Source organism: Micropterus salmoides, unplaced genomic scaffold (genome assembly GCF_014851395.1).
Source record: "Micropterus salmoides isolate LMB-PRFRI ecotype aquatic unplaced genomic scaffold, ASM1485139v1 Ms_hic_scaffold_1162, whole genome shotgun sequence".
In the NCBI taxonomy this organism is placed as follows: Eukaryota; Metazoa; Chordata; class Actinopteri; order Centrarchiformes; family Centrarchidae; genus Micropterus; species Micropterus salmoides.
Genome location: NW_024040222.1, coordinates 13308 through 36120, shown reverse-complemented (window position 1 = coordinate 36120; position 22813 = coordinate 13308). Strand labels below are relative to the sequence as shown.

Here is a 22813-nt window from a genome sequence, read left to right as displayed (position 1 = left end):
CCTATTTGGTCTGAAACAGGGCTACAGCCAAGCCATTGATATTAGACCACTAATTGCCTCTATTTCCCCGGGTGGGCTAAAAGCAGACTACACGTAGCCTGTCCAAATAAGAGCTAAATCGTGGCTACAGATAGACCATGTCAATTTAATGACACTTAATATTTTGTAGATATGATTGACATTGCAAAAATAATCTCACGTGCTGCCAGGGCAATAACCCACTTTGAATCATTTGTGACTTTTTTGTCTACAAATAGCCGGTCTGTCTACGAGCTAAATCGTGTCTACGCACAGGCTGCACGTAAATCATGTGTAAGAAATGAAACAAAAAACTTTGTAATCACTGTAGACCTTACTTAAATGATGGAATATCATACACATTGCAAGTTATTTTGGCAAAAACGTCATGTAACCACATGTAAAGTTATTGCGGCTAGAAGTGGGTTACTCATAGCCGGACTAAATCAGGTCTATAGTAAACCTAGACGGTGAAATGACGGCTATTGCTTGCTGGGTACGTACTATCTCTGCAATGGAAAACGGAGCAGGGCCGAGTAGAGTCGAGTCTATCGATTTGCGCTATGCTAGCATTTTTCGGCAAGGCAGCATAGATCGTCAGAACACCGGCAACAGTTCAATGTTTAGTCCTAATGGTAAGATGTGGAACACTTATACCATCTGTTACGGTCTCAGTCTGAAGCGGCTTGATTTGGATCACACTACCTCGTTTCTTACAACCCGCCCTTCTCTGCTTCTGATTGGCTAGTAGTCCTTACCTGGGAACTGCGCATGCAACTCCCAACAAAAGATTTTGTACAAGTAAGATGCATCACTCTGTAGCTAAGAGCGGAGCGTACAACACAGGGTGAAAAGAGGAGCTGCAGCAATGTGCAGTATGAGAAAAATATGGTGTTTTTTGTAAATTAAACCTGTTCTGGTACAACCCCTAATTAACATTTTGAACCTGAAAATGAGCATAATACCACCTCTTTAAAGTTTTGATAAATAAGAGTCAAATGTATAAAACTACAGAAAACATTTTTAAAATATCTGATTATAATAATTATAGAGTACTACTACTAGTGAACATTAAATAGTGTATGTATTGTGGGGGCCAGCAAAACAGAAACTATAAAAAATACCAATATAGTACTGCTACTAAAAATATTATGTCATTGCTATCATAATAATGATAAACAGGGCTCTCCTACATAGGCAAATAATTATGTGTGTGTGTGTGTGTGTGTGTGTGTGTGTGTGTGTGTGTGTACATACAGGTGCTGGTCATATAATTAGAATATCATCAAAAAGTTCATTTATTTCGGTAATTCCATTCAAAAAGTGAAACTTGGAGATTATATTCATTCATTACACACAGACTGATATATTTCAAATTTTTATTTCGTTTAATTGTGATGATTAAAACTGACAACTAATGAAAATCCCAAAGGAAATGCAAAATTTACTTTCATCAGAGAACATAACTTTGGACCACTCAGCGGCAGTCCAGTCCTTTTTGTCTTTAGCTCAGACGAGACGCTTCAGATGCTGTGTCTGGTTCAAGAGTGGCTTGACAAGGAAATGCGACAGCTGAAACCCATGTCTTGCATACGTCTGTGCGTGGTGGTTCTTGAAGCACAGACTCCAGCTGCAGTCCACTCTTTGTGAATCTTCCCCACATTTTTGAATGGGTTTTGTTCCACAATCCTCTCCAGGGTGCGATTATCCCTATTGCTTGTACACTTTTTTCTACCACATCTTTTCCTTCCCTTCGCCTCTCCATTAATGTGCTTGGACACAGAGCTCTGTGAACAGCCAGCCTCTTTAGCAATGACCTTTTGTGTCTTGCCCTCCTTGTGCAAGGTGTCAATGGTCATCTTATGGACAGCTGTCAAGTCAGCAGTCTTCCCCATGATTGTGTAGCCTACAGAACTAGACTGAGCGACCATTTAAAGGCCTTTGCAGGTGTTTTGAGTTAATTAGCTGATTAGAGTGTGGCACCAGGTGTCTTCAATATTGAACTTTTTCACAATATTCAAATTTTCTGAGATACTGATTTGTGGGTTTTCATTAGTTCAATTCAATTTTCAATTCAATTTTATTTATATAGCGCCAAATCACAACAACAGTTATCTCACAGCGCTTTTCATAAAAGAGCAGGTCTAGACCGTACTCTATGATGCTATTTACAGAAGCCCAACAGTTCCCACCAAGAGCAAGCACTAGGCGACAGAGGCTTAGATAGTTGTCAGTTATAATTATCAAAATTAAAAGGAATGAACTGAAATATATCAGTCTGTGTGGAATGAATGTATACATTATACAAGTTTCACTTTTTGAATGGAATTACTGAAATAAATGAACTTTTTGATGATATTCTAATTATATGACCAGCACCTGTATATGTGTGTGTGTGTGTGTGTGTGTGTGTGTGTGTGTGTGTGTGTGTGTGTGTGTGTGTGTGTATATATATTTTATCTGGTTAAGTCCCCTCTGGTTTAATAATTTCTGACACACTGACTGTAACTAGAGACACTAGCATTTAATCGCTCATTAATGTTAGCCTCCTCCACTGATAAACACAGCATTAGCTTTGTGGCTAATTTAGCAAATGGCGATGTTAGAACATATTTAGAAGTAATAAATTAGAGACAAATGAGAGGACCGGTCGCTAGAACTGCCAAATAAATCTACAATCATGTCTGTCGCACTGTGAGCCTAGAGAGATGGAGAGGGCAGTTAAAAAACGGGAGGGTTATCAAGTCTGGTCTCCGAAGAGGAAAAGTGATGAGGGATATTTTTATTAATACTTAAATCATGTAACTGACCTGACAAAACACAAACTCACTGGGAACACTGTGTGTGAGAGCTAACAGTAGCTACTCACCATAGCTCCAGCAGAGCCGGCTCTGAGCTCCAGTAGACTGCGGTCAGCTGATGTTTTGTTCTGTGGTGATGCAGTGTTGTTAACAGAGGAGCTGCAGTGCGCCCTGTGGTGGGCAAACTATGCAACACTCATGACCTGAGGGAAACATACGACTCTGTGTTTCTCTTTTTTAATAATCATATCGGCTGTTATAAACCCCAATTCAGATATATCTGCAAGTAGCTTATATCTGCCAATAATATCTGCAAAACGATAACTCGGCTCTAGTTGTTATCAAGGTGATGGATACCACTTGGTTTGTTAGTGCTCCTGGTTGTTGTAACGACATTCATTCAGTATTATTACTGTGACGTCATTATGGTCGTTAGAGTCACCTGAGGTCAAGTCTGAATGTTTGTTCAATCTCCTGAGAAGGGATAAAAAGACAGCATCGTAGGTATGGGAGGTGTGTCACAGACCTCATGTGACAATGCCAACAACGGTCGTTCAGGCTTGGTCTCAGGTGACTGTAACGACCATAAACAGTGTCATTACAACAACCAGGAGCACTAACAAACAAGAGTTCAGGGGACCCCTTTGAAAATGGCCAAGCCAGTTTTCCCTTTCTAAATATTTGCTTAAATTTGGCCCCCTTTGCAGAAGCTTGCATGACATGGTTGGTACTAATGAATGCCTTAGGTTATCTAGTTTGTGATGATACGAGTATCTTCACACTAGCGTTAAAAGCAAGAATCCCGCTACAGCCTCTGAAAGACAAGGACATAGGCATCCTAGGGGCATTTAAGAGGTTAAACAATGGTACACTATTTAAACTCAGTGACACCAATAAAAACCAAATGTTAATCTATTTGTGTGCACGTAAGGTTGATCAAAGTGACAATTAAAAAATTATCTTATGTGCAATGTGCACATTTTTTTTTAAATTAAACCATCTAAACCTATTTTGGCACAACCCCTAAATAAAATTATGTACCTGAAAATGAGCATAATGACCACTTTAATTATTGTATCATTATGGAGCAGCTGTCAACGCATAATCAGATTGTTTATTAAAATCCCACTGTCAAGACAACATTTTGGTCTATTCCTCCTTTACAAATATTACACACAAACACAACGCACATGCATATGTAGTTTTAGTAGAGAGATAAATATACAGAGAGGTATCTAGAGATAAATAATAGAGAAAGGGAGCAAGACTTGTTGCCATGGTGACACACCCCATGTGTATGAGCAAGGTTGTTGAATAAATGACCTTGACAAGCCAGATGTCTATCTGCCTATTCAAGCCACACACACACACAAAGAGGTACAAGCCATTGACACTCCTGAAGAGACTACTTCAAAAAAAAAAAAGTACAGCAGAATATAAAGAAACAGAAATGAAGTGTGACATACACACAAGAAAAGGAGAGACAGTATGTCTGACAAAGGGAGATTGAGGGAAACATTGGCAAAACTGTAGCTGAAGATAATTTGAATATGTGGAGTGAGAATATAATGTGAGAAAACATAATGGCTATAATGGATGTAAAGACCAACAGAGCCTTTTACGCGGTCTCACAACCTTTCAAAGCCATTTACTCTTTTCTTTAGTATTTTTGAAAAAAAAAAAATACAGAAGAGTAGAGAAATGACACAAAATTGTGCAATATAACTGCAACAAAGGCCCTGTCTGGAGTCAAACCAAGGACGTATGGGTTCATGGTTGCTGTCTTAACTCCTAAGCTATAGAGTACCCCAACACCTTTATACTCTTAAACCAGCAATAACTGATTTCTTTGGCCACCAGCAGAAAGAAGCCAAAAACACAACACTGACAAATTATTCACCAGTTGTAGGAGGTGTGTTCACAGAAAGTGAAGCACATTTTTGCCTTGCATTACTTGCACAAGATTGACTGCTGGTTAAATCTGGTTTACCACAGCGGGATGAACCCAAAATAAACAGGTTTTGCCAGGATTTCTTTGTAATAAATCAAATAAAAGGATGCTGAAATTACTGCATCATGATGTCAATTTGTAAAACGTCTGAATTTATACTTTCTCAGCTCTGTCCACAAGACAACACGAAAACATCTTTTAAAATGCTTGTTTTCTGAATGGAGTTTGGATCAAACAGAGTTATGCTATGCTAATTTGTGTCCAGCAATTTCTGTAGCTTTCTGAAACACCTTTCCAAAATGATTAGCCAGGTGTGCAGAGGTGAGAAAGTTGGCAAGAATTATTCTTCTCTCTCATGCTCTCTCAACTTCTCTTTCCTTCTTTGCAGGACTTACTTTTCATGTTACAACCAAGTGCAACACTATGAATGCCTTCCAGGAAAGATTTTTCAAAAGTTCTCCCCTCTTCCCTAGGCCCCTTCATTGCCATTTTCCATCCATCTACCAGATGCCTTCGGACGTTCCTTCCTTTCCCCATCAGCCCCTTCCTTAAAACTATTTATTGCCCTACCTGCCCATCAGAAGAACTTTTTCACCAGATTTCCCACATCAACGCTGCAGTCACCTGACCTTCTGCTCATTCACATACTCACCTGTTTTCACTTCCCTAATTAATCACTCACTACATATACCAGCCCAGAACTTTCTTACCTGTTACCTATCTGCCTTCCTCAACTTGCCTGTAAGCTATTTTGGTCATTAAACCACTGATCTCATCCTGCTGTGTCGACTGTCTGCATTTGGGTCCTTCCCCACGGTGACAGTCCCATCATTTCAAAGGGGTGAAACAGCTGCTCAGTGATATCATTTGGGTCCAGCGATGTATGCCATTGTTCACATTCAATCAAAGCTTGATTAATTCCTGAAATATGATATGAAGTATACTTCAAATATGATTTCTGAATTGTTTCTTCAAGCTCTCTGCTTCATGTACAATGTAATATACAGTAAAACATGGGAGCAAAGAACAGTATCCTCCATTGTAAATCACATTAGAGCAAAAGCATCGGCAAACCCAAGAAATAACGTAACATTTCAGGAGAGTGAACACAATAGAAGAGTACTGCAGAAACAGTGACATTGAGAGGGAAGAATAAAAACAGCACTTTCATTATGTGTCACTTTCCCTTATTCAGTCCTTCTCAATTTCTTTCCCTATTCTCTTGTGTGTTTGTGTACAAAATCTGCCTAACCCTTTAACATTTGATTAATTGACACTCTGACACTCTTAACTTGCTGGCACTTTGTCTCATTTGCTTCTTTCACTCAGTTCATGTCACCATTTAAACTCCAGTTCGTATGGACTCCCTAAAAGTGTGCTTGCGTGGCACCCATCTGTCTTCCACCATAAATCTGTGTAACATTTGCATTTTGGTCTTAACAGCATCTAAACCATCTTAGAGATAAAGTGAACATTCATACAACGGAGGAAGGAAAACAAAGTGCTAAAAATAAATCAAAACTGGGAAAAAAGTAACATTAAAAGAACTAACTGTTTTTTCCCCTGCATTTTGGCAGAGCTATTGTTTCAGTCTAATTTCTCATTTCACACCTCTCTGTTTGCCTGTTCAGCTATTTTATTTTACTTATAATCATAATTCAGAAGTGTTTGCCCTCACCAAAAAGGCACTTATGAAATCCCATGTGTGAATTTAAACCAGGTTTCCTTCTGGGACACAAAGTACTCTGACTTATATGTTATATAAACAGTATCCAGTATGTAGATGTCTATCATAGATATGTTTTACTTCAAATGTTTGACCATGTCATGATGTTACATTTGATTTGTTTAGTGAATCTAACCTTCTCTACTTTGTCTTCAAACTAGATGGAATACCTTTATTTTAGTTTGTTTGTCACATACTCTCAGTGCTCGCAGTCAGTCATACAGTCAGTCGTAGTGGTGCTGTTGTGGTGGCAGTGTTTCTGCACAAAATCAGAGCGTTGAAGGGTTCAATTGCTGACCAGCATGGAAGTGTTTACTGGCTAATCTGAGCTGCTATCAAAATGCCTTGACCAAGGCATAGTATATTTATACAACTGACAAATAATTGCCAAGTACTCTAGCCTGAAACATTGAACTTGAACATAGTCAGATGAACAGCTGCTGAGCTGTCCTTGGGTTTTACTTCAGATTTTACTTCAGTAGTTAGAAAATAATTGCAGCTGCTCTGAAAGTGTTTTGATTTCACCTGGTGCTGTGCTGTTTATTATTTTCAAACTGTGCTACCATTTTGGTTAGGACTTGCTTTAAAAAGAGAGATTCTCATCTCAAGAGACCCTCCTACTAAAATAAAGGTTAAGTAAATAGAAAACATATATTCCTCGCAAACACACAGGCAGGTCTCTGTGTTTAACAACATATGTTTAAGGTAACAGAGACATGAGTGTCATTAATCAGCAGCACAATTTCTAAAGTGCTGTGCTTATTTTGTTCTAAGAGCCAGTGTAATATATATTTTAACTTTGTTGCTATTAAAAATGCATGTCAAAAATGATAAATGCAACACTACTTTTGCAAAACCAGCTGGAAAAAAGGGGGATGATGCATACATCTGTGGCATATTGTTTTGGATAAGAATACAGACAGTGGGTTGGTGTGAATGGATAGTACGGTAATGGCGACACATGAGAACTTTAAATTACTTTTTTACTGTTGTACTTTTTGTACTCTTATTTATGGAACTGTGTGAACGTTTCCTGAAGTTTCCCTCTGGATGAACTGGGAAGCTTTGCACAGCTCAGAGTTATAACTGACTAGTTTGATTTGGTTATTTTGCAACAGATGGGTATTAAATACACATTATCCAGTAGAGGTAACTACAAAGGATCTGGTATGTGTAATTGCTTTAAAAATAGGTGGTATAATTTATCAAGTTTAAGGCCGTAGAGGGACCCATAAAAGACCTGCTGTGGCATTGGCATTTAATTAACTGAAAGGGATGGCTTTCATACAGCCTACTAAACACTGTAGATGAGACAGGCGTCACCTTAGTTACACAACATGTAGTGACTCAAAACTTCTGTAAGTGCTACAGAAGTGTCAACTCCGACCACCATTACAAGGCTTGTCTTATCCTAAGTGGACTTAAATTCAAATGAAACTCCATACAAGTATATATGAGCTGAATAACAAGCGTGAGTTGTATGCTCAGCACAAGCCGTCCCTGGATGAATACAAGCTGAATAAAGGGGACATCTTCTTTAAGAACTCATGTGTGTCATGTCAGAAAGTATGATTCAGTTACGGGCAAGAAGACCTCTGACCCAGATAAAGGAACCAATAAACCATAATGACAGATATATGACCAAATCAGCGTGCCACTAAGTTTGTGGACAACACAAAATGTTTTTGTTTATCTTGTCTGAACAAGATAATGTGCTGCCATACTAGGGCTGAACGATTAATCGTTTTCAAATCGAAATTGCGATTTGAAAGAACGCGATTAGTTAATCGTGAAGAGGCGATTTAAATGTGGGTTAATTATAGAGCGCATCTGACCCGCTTTAAACAGTCGTGCAGTTACAAATTCATTCTGTTGTCATCCTTGTGTGACAGATCTGCTCGACAATCACAAGCGCCATGCACCTCCTGTTATGGTCCTACTCACCAATCAGCGGGAACAGGGTGTGTGCATTTTACAACAACAAGCAACACTAGAGGAAACGTGTGGGACAATGGCGCCAGCAGGACAGACGCAGGCAGTGGTTGTGCCTACATGTTGTTAATTTGTCATTTTGTGTGTTTCAACTACAGAGAACATTTCTCTGTGAGGCCGTTCTGTTCCGCTCTCTGCAGGCTAATGTTAATTTCCACATGGTGCATTTCAGAATAAGAGTGTTTGCCTGTCTGATTTTGCCGACTTGTTCAGATTTAGCTTATTTGTTCAGTTGTCCTTGATTTTTGTGCTTCAACTATGGTTAAGTAGGCTACGTAGTTATATTGTGTCTTTTTTTGGTCTGTTTTAACTGTGTTTATTGTTGATGTACGATCGTGAGTCTGCAAAAGGGGTTTTATATTGAAAATCGACCAGATTCTCCATGCCGTTCTGTGTCTGACTTCCTGTCTGGTTAAGCTGCTTTGTGCTGCTTGACGCGGCTTCAGTCAAAAGTACACTGGTAGTGAATATTGAACTTTAGCAAAACTTCAATAAAAAAAAAAAAAAGCAAATCGTAATTTTTGGCAGAAAAATCGCAATTAGATTTTTTCCCCAAATCGTTCAGCCCTTTGCCATCCCCTCTGTGCTTTGTCAATTTCATTCTAACAGAAATAACTCTACTGGTACAGTGTCTTTCTAAAACAAAGTTTACTTAATGTCTTGCAATCAAGACAAAAATACTTTTTTTACACATCCATCTTATTTGTTGTGTTCCATTCATGTTCAAGAGGCAGAGTTGTGTATTGTTTTTATATGTGATTTCCCTCTCTCTCTTTCTCTTTAGCTTGCCCTCAGGGCACCTTTAAGTCGTCCCAGGGGGCAGGATTATGTCAGCAATGTCCGCTCAACAGTCGCTCTACCATCGAGGCTGCCACCCTCTGCGGTTGTCGCAATGGCTATTACCGTGGAGACATGGACAAACCGGAGGACGTGTGCACCAGTGAGTCAGTCTCTCTCAAGCTCAAACAAACACATATGCAAAAGAACAAAAAATACGTACTCAATAAACCTTTCTCAGTAGTGTTGCTTAATGTGATTATGCAGGAGGCAGATTTTTGGACTCAATGGCTGGCAATACAGAATTTTAGTGATTGACGTCACTGACAGTCCAATATACCATCATTGAATTAAAGGCCAATATCTGCATTGATTTATCATTCCATCCCTGATTTCATGCACATCATTCAGAGCAAGTGTGCTGCTATGTCCCCGTCCTTGTTTGGGGATTTGGGGAGCAGTAAGTAATAACACTGCCACATTCCTCAGGCTTTCCATTGAAGTGAATATGTGTTTAGTGTGTTGAAAAGGCTATATTGCTATGCAAGACGAGGCACAGAGTTTGAAAAACGCTGCCTCTCAGTTCCACAGAGAGATGGTGTAAGTAGGTTGAGACATGAATCATTTGGACTGTCTCTACAGCTAGTCTCAAACTGCGAAACTGGGTGTACGTGTCGAGGCGTGTGTTTGTGTTTGTGCACATCCTGGTGACCTGGATAGAACTGTTTTTTGGGGGCTAAAAAAGCCCATTTTCATTCATGGGCGGCTCTTTATTTTACTGTTTTACATTCATGAATTAAATTGCAACATTATACCAAAAAACATAAAAGGTAACTCAAAAACTGTTGAATTTTCTCTGTTTTATTTTATCAAGTAAATATTTGCTATATCTACTTTTAGCCCTTTTTTTTTTCCTCTTTCGAACTGGTTTTCACCTCTGCCTGTGAGTTTGTTTTGACTAAATCATACTATACTACTGGACTAATTCATCCAATTGCACACAGTTTGGTTGGCTTTCACACCTAAAGTTCTGTTCAGTTGGAAAAATAATGTAAAATAACAATAATAATTTATTAAAACGTCCATAGAGGCAAAAGAGTGATTTGCAATCCAATAGATGTAATCCAGTTCAGAAGGATCAAAACTCTTTTCGTGTCATCTTACACTAGAAACTGTCTGCCTCGTTGGGGCTACATGCTGCAATATTTGCAATATTGTTTTACTTGTACTGCAGTCAAACTGTGTCACTCATCATTCATTACATTATATGGGAAAGTGATTATGGAACAATTTATGGGGTTAACCTATTCTGACAAGAAAGAAACCACATGAAAAGCCTCACCTCAAACAGCTGCAGCACACTCTCAAATTGATGCTGACAGAAGAAAAATCTACTTTCCCAGAGAAAAGGTGTCAAGTGTCAACCTACTCAGCCTACACAGCCTCGTGAATTACCTTGGTGCTTTCAATTCAAGGGCACAAACAAATGGAGTTACAAGTTTTTCAAACACAACAGCAACAGCAGAAAAAGGAGAGTGAGAACTCTGAACACTGTGGGCTAGAACCTCAATACAGGAAGGAGCTTCAGTTTTTTATTTGGTATAAACTCAATCACATATAAAATCAGATCAGTGAAATGGAAGAGTGTGCAGTGTGTGGATAGTTGCCTGATAGAAAATCATTCCCTCAGTATGCCTTATGTGCTGCATAGGTACGGAGGAGGTCTGTGTGTACTGGATGTGTGTAGGTTTTTTTAGTGTATTTTTGTGTATAGGTCAGATTGATACGGCAAAAGCCATTTACGAAACAGTGAAGAAATATGGTTGCAGACAGCAGCACAGATAAGTCTTTGAAGTGCCTCTTTTCTTACTTTTTTTTGCATTTGAATGTGTATTTGCTGTGTTTGACAGTGTAAAATAATTTGTATTTGTGCTACTCAGATCAAAAGTAAGACTGAGTCAATATCTGTGTCAATACACTGCATCTATGTGTGTATAATGAATGCAGTTTCTGACGGGCCCTCTCTCTCAGTAGGAATGTTTTGCTACTTAGATTTTCAACCCCCTACTGACTGTACTGTACTGTATTGCACTTTGATTCTGCAGGGTGGGTGTCTCTGAGTTGTTTGACAAATACACACATACACACATATTCCACAGGGCCATCTCAAGACGTTTCTTATGACTATAATTTAACATATGCCAAGGTTGAATATCTATTTCATTTCAACTGCTCTTGTTCCACCATGTCGTGAGGGTGTTGATGTGTGTCGCGGGTATTGTGATGTGTGTGAACAGTGAAGGAGAAGTGAACCCGCTAGGTTTAACCTTGTGAAAACTCTGTGTGTGCTTTTAAGACTCCCTTCAACACCTCAGATCAAAGAGATGAGCTGACAGAAAAGAAAGCGAGAAACTGACTGACTGACAGACGAAAAGACTGATTCTCTGGCTGGCGGAGATGTTAGGTCACCTTCTGACTGTTAGAGACAGGTTTGGCTGAAATCCCACATCTGTACCAGCAGTTCTGGTCGGAAACTGCACTTGGCAACTTTGCATGTAGGCAGCCTCGAAATAAATATTTCCTTGTGAAATGTAGAGAGGTACAAAGTTGCGGCAAACTGAAATACTGAAGTTAAAATAAGTCCTATTTCTCGAAGTTAGTACTGGTATTTATTTTCCTCTTTTAGTCCTAATGCCCTAATTGTTGAATATTTACATTATCTCACTAATGGGTCAGATTTGCTTATAGAAAAGATGGATGGGTCACAGGACAATGATACTCCAGCTTGTGTACAAACTAATAAATCAGTAAACCTGAAATGGCACACTCCATTTACATTAATCACAATATAAGAGTTCTTGGCCTGCTAGTTACAATAATATTATATCAACTGAAACATTTCCAAACATAGCTTATTGCTTGCTTAGCAATAAAATACCAGCCATCCTGGGATAACAAAAAATACCCATATGTCAGCTATTGTTAGGTACTGCTTAATAAAAAAAAAAAAGAATTATTGTTTCAAGTGATTATCAAGTTTGATTGCATCCATGTCTTGATGAGTCAATCCCTTAACCTCCAGTCATCTTTCTCTAGGTGTCCCTTCAGCTCCTCGCAACGTCGTCTCAGTCGTCAATCAGACATCGGTTATGCTGGAGTGGCATTCTCCACGTGACCTCGGACACCGTGATGACCTGTCATATAATGTCTTATGCCGCCGGTGCCACAGCAGTGAGCGCCGGGCATGTCAGCCGTGTGACGACAGCGTGGCATTCGTTCCAGGGAAGCGAGGGTTAAAGGAAACAAGGGTGGAGATCAGCAAGCTGCGGGCTCACACATCTTACACCTTTGACATACAGGTTTGTCCATTGAGCAGAGAGAAATGCTTTTTTTTTTTTAAAGCCTTATTTATTCTGGGAAGATTTTCTTCAGTGTGCATGCTGTTCAGCATTGTTAAAGGAATGCTCTTTTGAGGATCACACTTACTGCCTTTAGGCTTCAAACTTGAAGCCACCATTTAATCCTAGAGATTTGAGTGTATGTAATCAATCAATCAATCAAAATATATTTATAGAACACTTTAGACATTGAAAGTGGACAGAAGGTGTCGTACAGAACAATAAATAAATAAAAAATAAAGACACTAATACATAGCTTACATGATGCATACAATACAAGTAAAAACAATAACAACCATACAATAAAACAATAAAATCAATCAATCAATCAAAAAAAGAAATGTCAACTTCAGTTTTCAAAGGCCAAGGAAAAGAGGTGGGTTTTAAGAAGAGACTTAAAAAAAGACAGTGAAGATGCCTGTCTAATGTGCAAAGGTAGATCGTTACACAGTTTAGGAGCTGCTCCAGCAAAAGCACAGTTGAGCTTGCGCTTTGTTGTGGGCAAACTTAGGAGCAGTTGATCGGCTGACCTGAGAGAACATCAAAGACATTTGATGTACTGACTCAAGGAACCCCGATCAACACGGGGGTCCCAGTAGTTCCACCAAAAAACATCACTTCTGTCTTACTTTCATTAAGACTAAAAAGTTCAAGAGCCATCCAGGCCTTTATGTCGTCAAGACACTTAAGTAACGGTACAACAGTTTTATTCTTTTTAAGTGGCACATAGATCTGACTTCCTTATTGTCCTTATTGTATCTGAGAGGCTGGTGGACCACTGCATACAACACTTTGTGAGAGCGACCCAGTTCAAATAAGCTCAGTTCAAAGCTGGTGAACGAGGATGATAGCGACAACTGCTTACATTTACACCCATTCTTATAAACAGTTGCTATTCCTCCTCCTCGGCCCGACGTCCACGGGGAGTTTAAACAGCAACAGTCATGAAATAAGAGTTCAGAAAACGTACTAGACTCACCAACTCTCGGCCATGTCTCAGTCATAGGCCTACAGAGAAAATCCATCCCCGGGATGTGAAGAAGTCCTTAAGGACAAAAGTTTTGTTTGCTAGCGATTTAGCGTTTACTAGTCAACCCTGACAGGAAACGGTGGGTCTACACCACTGATTGTATGAGGAACCTGCACAGAGGCCGCAGGTTCTGCAGATTTACCCCGCGCCAGCAGGGTTGAGGAGAGCAAGGGCCGCATGGCTGGAACACCTCATCCAGGCCAACAACAGGTACCAACCAGGAGTCGAAAGGGTCCAAGTTTTATTTCTACCATAATCAAACCTTACTAGGTCGTTGGAAGAAAACATCATCGGTGCCAACCTGCTAGCTGACTCACAGTGTCAGGAACAATTCCTGTGCAATAACCCAATAACTCAGCCACCTGTTTACTGGTTACCACTGGCTAACAATTCAGAGCTGCTCATACTGTTGTCATATTGTAGATACTGTATACCAATCCACCTACCTCGTGTTATAACTCCTGCACAAAATACCACACACACTGGCGCCATCTCGACCACTATTAGTCCAAATGATCTCAAAACTTTGTGTGATGCTCAAAGGTTGTAATTTTTCACACCACTGCTTGCACAATGTTTAGGAAAAATACTTTGAAATGTAACTTTTATGAAGATTGACTTACTTTATACTGAAATCTATAAAAACTATCCTAAAATATACTTAACAACTGTTACATATTCACTGTGATGCTCAAGGATACTGAGGCTACATAGATGATTGCTGACATGGGGGCTTTTATGCACAATTTGCAGTTACATCATGTTCTCTCAAACCACAAGGCCACCATGATGCCGATAAAGCCAGTACGATGGTGAACCTTTAATCTTCTGCCATCAGCCGCTTTTACAATCAAGGCTGGGTGTCTAAATCAAGGTCAGCTGTGTTGTAATTGTTAAGGTGGAAGAAGCTTGTTACATTACTTTCAGTTTTTGATTGTAAAATGTCATCTGATCTTCAGATCTAAATGTGGCCAAATCTTAATCATTAGGCCAGAGACCTCCTGTAGCTCAATAAGTCCAATGGACCTATTAATAAGTAACAGGATTTTTATAGGAATAAAAAAACAGTACATGATTCAATACTAGATCTACTCAATATTGTGGCCTTGATGCGTTAGTTGATCCATTTTGAAAGGTTGGGATGGACGGATAATGATATGATAATGATATTGATGATATTGAGCTGAAGCCAGCCACCTTTAAAGATGTAACTTAATTTCCATTGAGATATGATTTCTTTTTTTTTCTTCCAAAATTACATTTTCCACCAAGTGAAAAAACAGACAACTACTTAAACAAAATAAATGGTGGCATCAAAGTTAGGTGCCACTTATTTTCCAACATTTGTTTTGATATTAAAATTATCTGTGTATCTCTCTGTGTCATAGTCACTGGTGAAATGAAGAGAGCTTTTTTTGGTAATACTGATATTTTTGAATATTCAGAAAGTCAAGGAAAGGGGAAACACAAACTACAATGTGAAATGATAACAAAATAAGAAAATCAATGTAGAAAAACAATGTGTTGGAATGACTTACTCAAAGCTATAGAGCTTTGAGTAAGCCATTAAGCTAGTGCCACTAATTACCACACCTTTGTTCAATGATTTGCTATGATGGAAGACATTGTTTCGACAGTCAAAATGATTAACTGAGCTCATGACAAACAATGTGGCAGCTAATTAGGTGGTCTTTAAAGCGCACTCAGAACCTGTTAATTGTGTCTTTGTGTTGAAGAGATGAGAAAGACGGTGAGACTGTACATACTAATAAGACATTGGCAGTGCTTCCACACTGAAATGAAAACCATCTCATTGTTGCTGATAATTGACTCCCCCTTAGCAACCTTAACTCAAGGGCAGGTCAAATCAAATGAAATCAGTGTTTCCGGAGGAAGAACGGAGGCTATGTTTGAAGTTTAGGTAACGTGACCCCCCCCGTTATTCAGCATGCCTTTGTTGAGAAAGAGAGTATTGCACACAGCTTCAGGGCTTGTCACCAACCACTGAATGGTCCCCAGCAAAATTTTAATTAAATAACATGACACACCTGACCGCGACACTGCCACCTGTAGCTCTCTCGGTTCCCCTCGCTCCGAGACACTTTGCTCTGTTTGACTGTCTCTCTGCTGCAGGATGCTTCCCTCTAAAGCGGCTGTGAGCTGCACTTTCTCAGACATGCTTAAGATAACATTTGTGTGGATTTGTGGTGAGATATCTGTCTGATCAGAAGTGTTCAGATTCGGTTTATTCCTTTTTTGGGCTGGGCTAAGCCCTGGATGCTATAGTGTAGGGTAATGTTAGCAGCTTTGCCTTGAGCTAAAACACTACGCCAACCAGATATTATAAGGTTGGCAGACACATCAGTCCCCTCATCCTAAAAGTCTTTTCTCTTGAAACATTAAAATTGAAACATTCTGTTAGAAAATAAGAACAATAAGTCCTACATCTAACCTCTGTCTTGCTTGCCCAAATATGTAAGTTCAGAAGTCAAGCAGTTATTTAAGCAGGAAATAACAGTCTGATTACATTTTACCTTATCATACTAAATAACTAACTAGCTCTATAATGAAGTACAAAAACAATCTGTTTTGTTATCTCTTGGATCAGTTTATTTTATGCCTGGGACATGTGTCTTTAGCCTCATTCTTTTAGCACAATATCATTCGTCAGTAAAAGGGTGTTTTCAACCTACTCATGGAGCTAATGTTGGCTTAATCAGCTAGCTAGTTACACTGATTATAAATTGCTGGCGACAGTTGTCATTTCAGCCAGTAAAATTGCTAGTTGCTGGCTAGAATCGAAAAGCCTTTTATCTACATCTGTCTGAAATGAAGGGACTGCTGTTGTTAACAGTTACTAAGAATTTCGAGTGTTACATCTGCCACTGTTCACCACTGTGAACTGCATGGCTGTTTTTCAATACCGAGTTCGCTAAGTTCGGACTTCTGTACTTAAAAAGCTCGGACTTGCAGCTCGGAAGTACAAACTCCCAGGAACGGGAGCACGTAGTCCGTCATTCAGCAATTGGAACAGCAGCAGACTTGATGACGGCCGGACCCATTAGCGGGCGCGACCTCACATCTCCGTCGTAGCTCTGTCTTGACAAATCAACCACATATTTGGTTATATATATATATATATATATATATATATATATATTCCCACATAAAAACTACTTAAAACTGCTGTATGTGACAGAAGAACAGCAATATTATAACTTACAGTTGTGAGTTTTCTCCTCCGACATATCCGCTTTTTGGCGACAAAATGCATTATAGGATACCTGGCTATCCGAAATCCACACAAGTCACCACCGATACAGGCTCGGTAAAACGGGCGGAGCACATCTGAGTATTTGACTGTATTTGGCTAGATGCGGACATTTGAATTGGAACAGTACTTTGGCTGTGACTGATGACATTTCACAAATCCACAAGAACACAAGTACAGAAAAGAACGCAGATTGAGAAACAGACTATATGTGCAGTGCGAGAACTAGGGCTGGGGCGATTCATCGACATAGTTGACGTAATCGATTACGTAAATACGTCGACTCGCATTACGTGCGTCAAATTTATTGCCTTCATGTTAAAAGTAATTTCTGCCCCGCTGCTGTCATGGCAAAGTAACGTTACACCGTATGTCATCTAATGTTCAGCTGTTTCATATTTTCTGTTTATTTAATGGCCACGTGTGAGCGAGAAAACAGCTGAAACTAACATTACAGACAATCTGTGACTGTCTGCACAGTCTGTAAATCGTTTCAGTTGTTTTCTTTGCCCCATACTGATGCAGAAATACATTTGCCTGTGATTATCATACTGCATTAGTCAATATTGAAATAAATCCATGTCAGAAACATTTAAAGTTTGAAGTAAAGTAGCCTAATTAATGTCTGTAACTGTTATTATCACAACACATCAGTGACGTGGAAATTGGATTCATTTTAAGATATGCTACTATTGATTATTCGAATGTGCTTCATCAGGTTGATTGAATAAAATATTGATTTATTGATTAGACATGATTTTGATATTTATTTTGGATAAACTGGTATGTTAATCGAGTAATAGGCAACATTTTTTTTCTTTAGAATATCCAAAATTAGTCGTTAGATTAATCGTCTAATCAAAAAAATAATTGTTAGATTAATCGATTTGAAAAATAATCCTTATGTACAGCAAGAACAGAAAGCTTGACAGGCCTAGCAACTGCAACTAATGTCTGTAAGGAGGAATAGCTGACCATTACATTTTGTACTCTACAGGCAGTCAATGGAGTCTCCAACAAGAGCCCTTATCCCGCCCAGCAACTGTCAATCAACATTACAACCAATCAGGCTGGTGAGTGAGGATTGCAAAAGCCGTGCACGTGTGTGTGTGTGTGTGTGTGTGTGTGTGTGTGTGTGTGTGCAAGCATCAGTGTATATGTGTGCAAGCATACCCTGGGGCACAGTGGATTAGGCTGGCTAGGGGGATAAAGGAAATTGAGCTACAACCTTTTAATTCATAAAACATGTTATAAGCTTGTCATCTCTCTCCCTCTGTCTGCCTTTTTCTCCCCCCTTTTCTGCCTTTCCTGCACATTCACAGCTTTCATCCTGTTTTCCTCCTTCCCTCTGCCACTCCCCCAGTATTTTTTCTTGCCTTTATCCCATCTCTCTGTCCCTCTCTGAGTCTCTGACAGTGTAATTCTTGGAGACTATAAAGTGAGCTGAGTTACTGCTCCATCAATACTTTATGGAGACAGACACAAGTGATATTTCCACCGCTACCCAAATTTAGATTTAAAAGCCGCTTTACTCTGATGGAAAACACATCATTTACCTCATCTACAGCAACCCAGGCTCAATCCTAATCGAAACATGATCCATTGTCACCCTGCTGCTTTTTGAGCGCATTTGTTACTGCTGACTACCGGATGAAAAACTCTCTTATCCCTGAAATCTTTTAGGACTCAACAAAAAATGATTTATTTTCCGGTTGACTGCACTGCGAGAGGGGATGGTGTTTAAATTATGCACTAGGTTTAGCGTATATCAAGGGACCTTAGGATATGAAACTCACTCGACATATAGACAACCCTGTAAAATGTCAATTGCGGCAATATTTAAAAAGATTGAGGTTTTCAGGTTTCAGCTTGCTCACGCTGTCAAAATATGAAACAGAAGACGTATTTGGCCCATGAAGTATCACAGCATTTACTGAGGATTATGGTAGTTCCATGATGTCCTTATGACTCTGCTGTCTAAGATGCATACGTTCTCATTATCAATATAACTTACATCGTTTTGATACTTGTTACTAGTGTAGTATCAATCTCCATGTCTTGATTCACCTCCTCTCTCCACTTTACTCTAAGTACAAATGTGATGAAAACCATCTCATAAAAGAATCCCAGAGGCAAAACCATGAAACACATTATAGCTAACAGCTTCTGGTTCCTAAAATTATGGGTAAAATGCATTGCAGACATAACTCTTCTTTCTCCATCAGTGACAAGAGCAGTAATTTGTTTTCATGAGGCTGGATGAGGAAACATTTTTCTCCTTTGGGTGTAAATAATCCTTGGCAATATGTCATTAAATTACACACTATATTTCCATATTTATGGTGTTTAAGCATGCTAGTGAATCTTTTAACTGCCTAATTGATTGTGTGTATCTTTGTGTGTGTGTGTGTTTTTAACAGCTCCCTCAGCAGTTCCCATAATGCACCAAGTGAGCTCAACGAGCCGCAGTTTCTCGTTGTCATGGCCACCACCCGAACAGCCCAACGGGATTATTCTCGACTACGAGATACGATACTATGACAAGGTAGAGTGGGATGATAAATGAGTGTTTGTGTGTGTGTCTGTGTGCTTTTTGGTGTTATGGTCACAGCCAGTAATCCATTAGAGTTGATAAAATGGTGGATCAATATCAACTCCATCTAAGTCATCTATTATCAGGACTGTTACTGAGCAGCAACACTCTCACCGCATCTCAAATATTTCAGCTCATAAAAAGTCCTGCGCATACCTTTACAATGTGTCTGTCTACAGCATCCTCATGTGGACAAGAAGTCACAACAGTTCATTATTTATACACAGATGCTGGGTAAATTAATCAATCAGAGGACCACAAAATATTTGGTCTGTTGGTAAATGAAACACCTTGAGAAAACATACACATACCATCAAGTTAATTAGATAAAGAGGGTGTTTTTACTTAAAGGAACAGTTCAATATTTTGGGGAAAAAAGCTCATTAACTTTCTTGCTGAGTTAGTTGAGAAGTGTGATGCCAATCTCATGTCTGTCTTGGCAACAGCCAAGAAATGGTTAACTTAGCTTAGCATAAAAATACTTGAGCTAGCCTGGCTCAGTCCAAGGCATACTTGCCAACAATGAGACCTCAAAAATACAGAGGATTTTGAAACCAAAGTGGAGATTCTGAGTTTCTGAGACTTTGTTTCCTGCATTCTGGTGACTTTTGAAGAATGAAAACAACAAGCTCATGAGTAAAGTTTCACAGCAGCAGCATTTTAATGTTAAATACTTATAATAATTACTAATACTTTTTTTTCTCAGGAAGAATATAGAATTATTTGTCCCTGCGGTTGTGAATAGAGTAAAATTATGTCTAGGTCAATGGGGACAAAGAACAACTATTCAAAATTTTATGAATGCATAATTAATTTTTTCATCCATATCCATCCAACTAAAACTAAAAAAAGAGTAAATATGGTGATAATTTTTAATAATAAAGTGTAATTGTACTTTTTTTATACCTAATGGCACAATGTCCCCAAGTGGAATTGACCTAATGTAAGCAAGACAGTGTGTAGGAGTATTTTTCACCTAAGTTTATTGGGAGATATCCTTTCAGCTATTTGAGTAAATAACTAGAATTATTTACTAAATACAGCAAAGCCCACTGTTACACCTGACATGACAGATGCACACACAAAAGAGTGACATTACGACAGAGTTGGTGTGTTTGGGAAGTGTGTTTTGTGCCCATTCGCCAAAATGTTTCTCTAAAATAAAAATTATTGCTCAATACTGTGTAGCAGATCTCGGCTACGTAAAATTTTAATACAGTTATGAAAATTAATATTTCCGGGAATATTAATTTTATACCTCGAAATTAGGAGCACCACCTAAAGATTTGCTTGTCCGCCCAAGCCTTTAGGTCCTTGAGTATAGCCTGAGATTTATACCGAGTTCGGTTAATTCATTAGTTGTTATTCTGAAATCGTAAGGTCAGTCAGTCAGTCTCAGATCTGAGCGTAAGTTCTGTGTATAGGGACTCTAGATTCTGAATAACACACACACATACATCGCTGTGCTCAAAGTGAATTTATTAACTAACAAAAGAGAGTACAATAGTGGGTAAATGTGGTGATATTACAGGGGTAACAGTTAATATGACCACAAGGAGGTACTAAAAGGGTAGCCTATGTAAGGTTCGATTGAGTTTTAGTTTATTGTAGAGGGAGAGAATTCTACGAGTATGAGGGAACGAATAACCGAAATTGGGTTGCAGATTTAGCTTGTCTAATCTAAGGGTTTATTAACTGTGGATGGAGCCCATAGATCACCAACGAGTCACAGAGTGTTGTTTGTTTTGGCCTACCGTTGCCGCAGGTCCCGTGGCGAGGCTCGACTGCCGGTTGACTCGGGAAGTCGGTTCTGGCCCGACCCCAGTGGCGTTTTCGAGTTGGGTTGAAACCGGTGGATTGGTTCCGGAGTCCTCTGTGGGAAGCGCTTGCAGCAACGGGCTGTCAGCCAAGGCTTTTGCTCTGATCTCAGTTCGTTTGGTGTCGCTATAGGGCCCACTCAGGGTTTTGGTCGTCAGAGCCGTAGTTTCATTTATTCAAGGCCATAAATGAAGGCTTCTGAGTTTCTGGTCCAAAGTTGCTCACAACGGTCGGATGGGGTTGCAACAACAAAATCAAATAAACTCACACATTCACCGTAGGTTCGCGACGCCTCGGGAATATCGGCTATTTAATGTTGCTGAGGTTAAACAGGCAGCTCCAAACAAAATAAAGAAAATCAAATCTCCCGCTGAGAAATTTGGAATTCAGGGTCGTAGCCTTCTCAGCTCGTCTGAAGGAAATTTAAGTACGAAACAAAAATCGGAATTTCAAAAGTAAAGGAAGTTTAAGAGAACGTATACGTTTAGTTTCAAGAAAGTTTAAACGAAGAGTTTTGAAGAGGTAAGAAGCCTAGAACAAAAGACAGCAAGGCCTTTTTATTGATTCCGCTAGGTAGTGACGTCAATTTTGGGGATGGTCTCACAAACGTCGCTAAGGTGTTAACTTTTGGGATAAAGAAATATACGTTGCGCGTATTTCTCTTTGATCTCTCTCTCCACAATATCGACATTTGGAAAAATACTTAGTTCTAAACATTCGGATAAAGACAGTTAAAACAAGGCTAAACACTATGGAAAAAGTTTATAATGGTTATATAAAACGTAACAAAGCTTGATTACATGTCCTCAGTATACTTGCTGGTTACTGGTTTTAACTCATGAGACAATTTAGATGTCAGCATGACAGTATAATTTCGTTTATGCAATTACGTGGTGATAGTTAGGCCTACTTAACAATTCTGTCAGTGTAAACCGAGTTTTAAACACTTGCGTGTTATACCTTTCTTGTCCCCTTGGTGGCGCTCGGGTCACACAAGAAAAGAGTAGACATTCCACTTTAACTGAGAGGCTGGTGATGCCTACGAGCGTTTCCATGGATAATTTAGTAAGAAATTGTATATGAAACATTTAACTAAAGCATTAGTTAGCATTGAATAGACAGTGATTACTAGGGAGTAACAGGAATGACTTAAGACAACACAGAATGAGGTTAGAAAACTAGTTCAAGATTACTTTCTTATGGGTCTGCTAGTCTTCAAACATCACTAAAGGATAACAACAGGGTTATTACTTACTAAACTCAGAGGCTAACACTGCTGCTCACTTAGCAAGGTTATTATTTAAACAGAATAAACACAGTTATACTGGAACCTTGCTTGGTTTGAGTAACAGGGGTTTTTATGGTCTTCTCTGCATTCCTGGCTTATCGCACAGGATATCAGAGAATGAATTGGTGGTTTATGGCTCAGCCGTTCTGT

The 22813-nt window shown here is 39.2% G+C and overlaps 1 protein-coding gene across 1 annotated transcript in view; it reads left to right on the top strand.

Annotated features, from left to right (window-relative positions):
* The first annotated feature begins 3325 nt into the window (after positions 1 to 3325).
* The window catches only part of LOC119898475 (ephrin type-B receptor 1-like), a 29443-nt gene continuing 9955 nt past the window's right edge, over positions 3326 to 22813 (top strand). The window contains exons 1-5 of the mRNA XM_038712646.1: positions 3326 to 3389; positions 9273 to 9428; positions 12362 to 12624; positions 17962 to 18037; positions 19385 to 19509. Of these exons, the coding sequence (XP_038568574.1) occupies positions 3326 to 3389; positions 9273 to 9428; positions 12362 to 12624; positions 17962 to 18037; positions 19385 to 19509 (684 nt within the window). The remainder of the gene's footprint in view (positions 3390 to 9272; positions 9429 to 12361; positions 12625 to 17961; positions 18038 to 19384; positions 19510 to 22813) is intronic.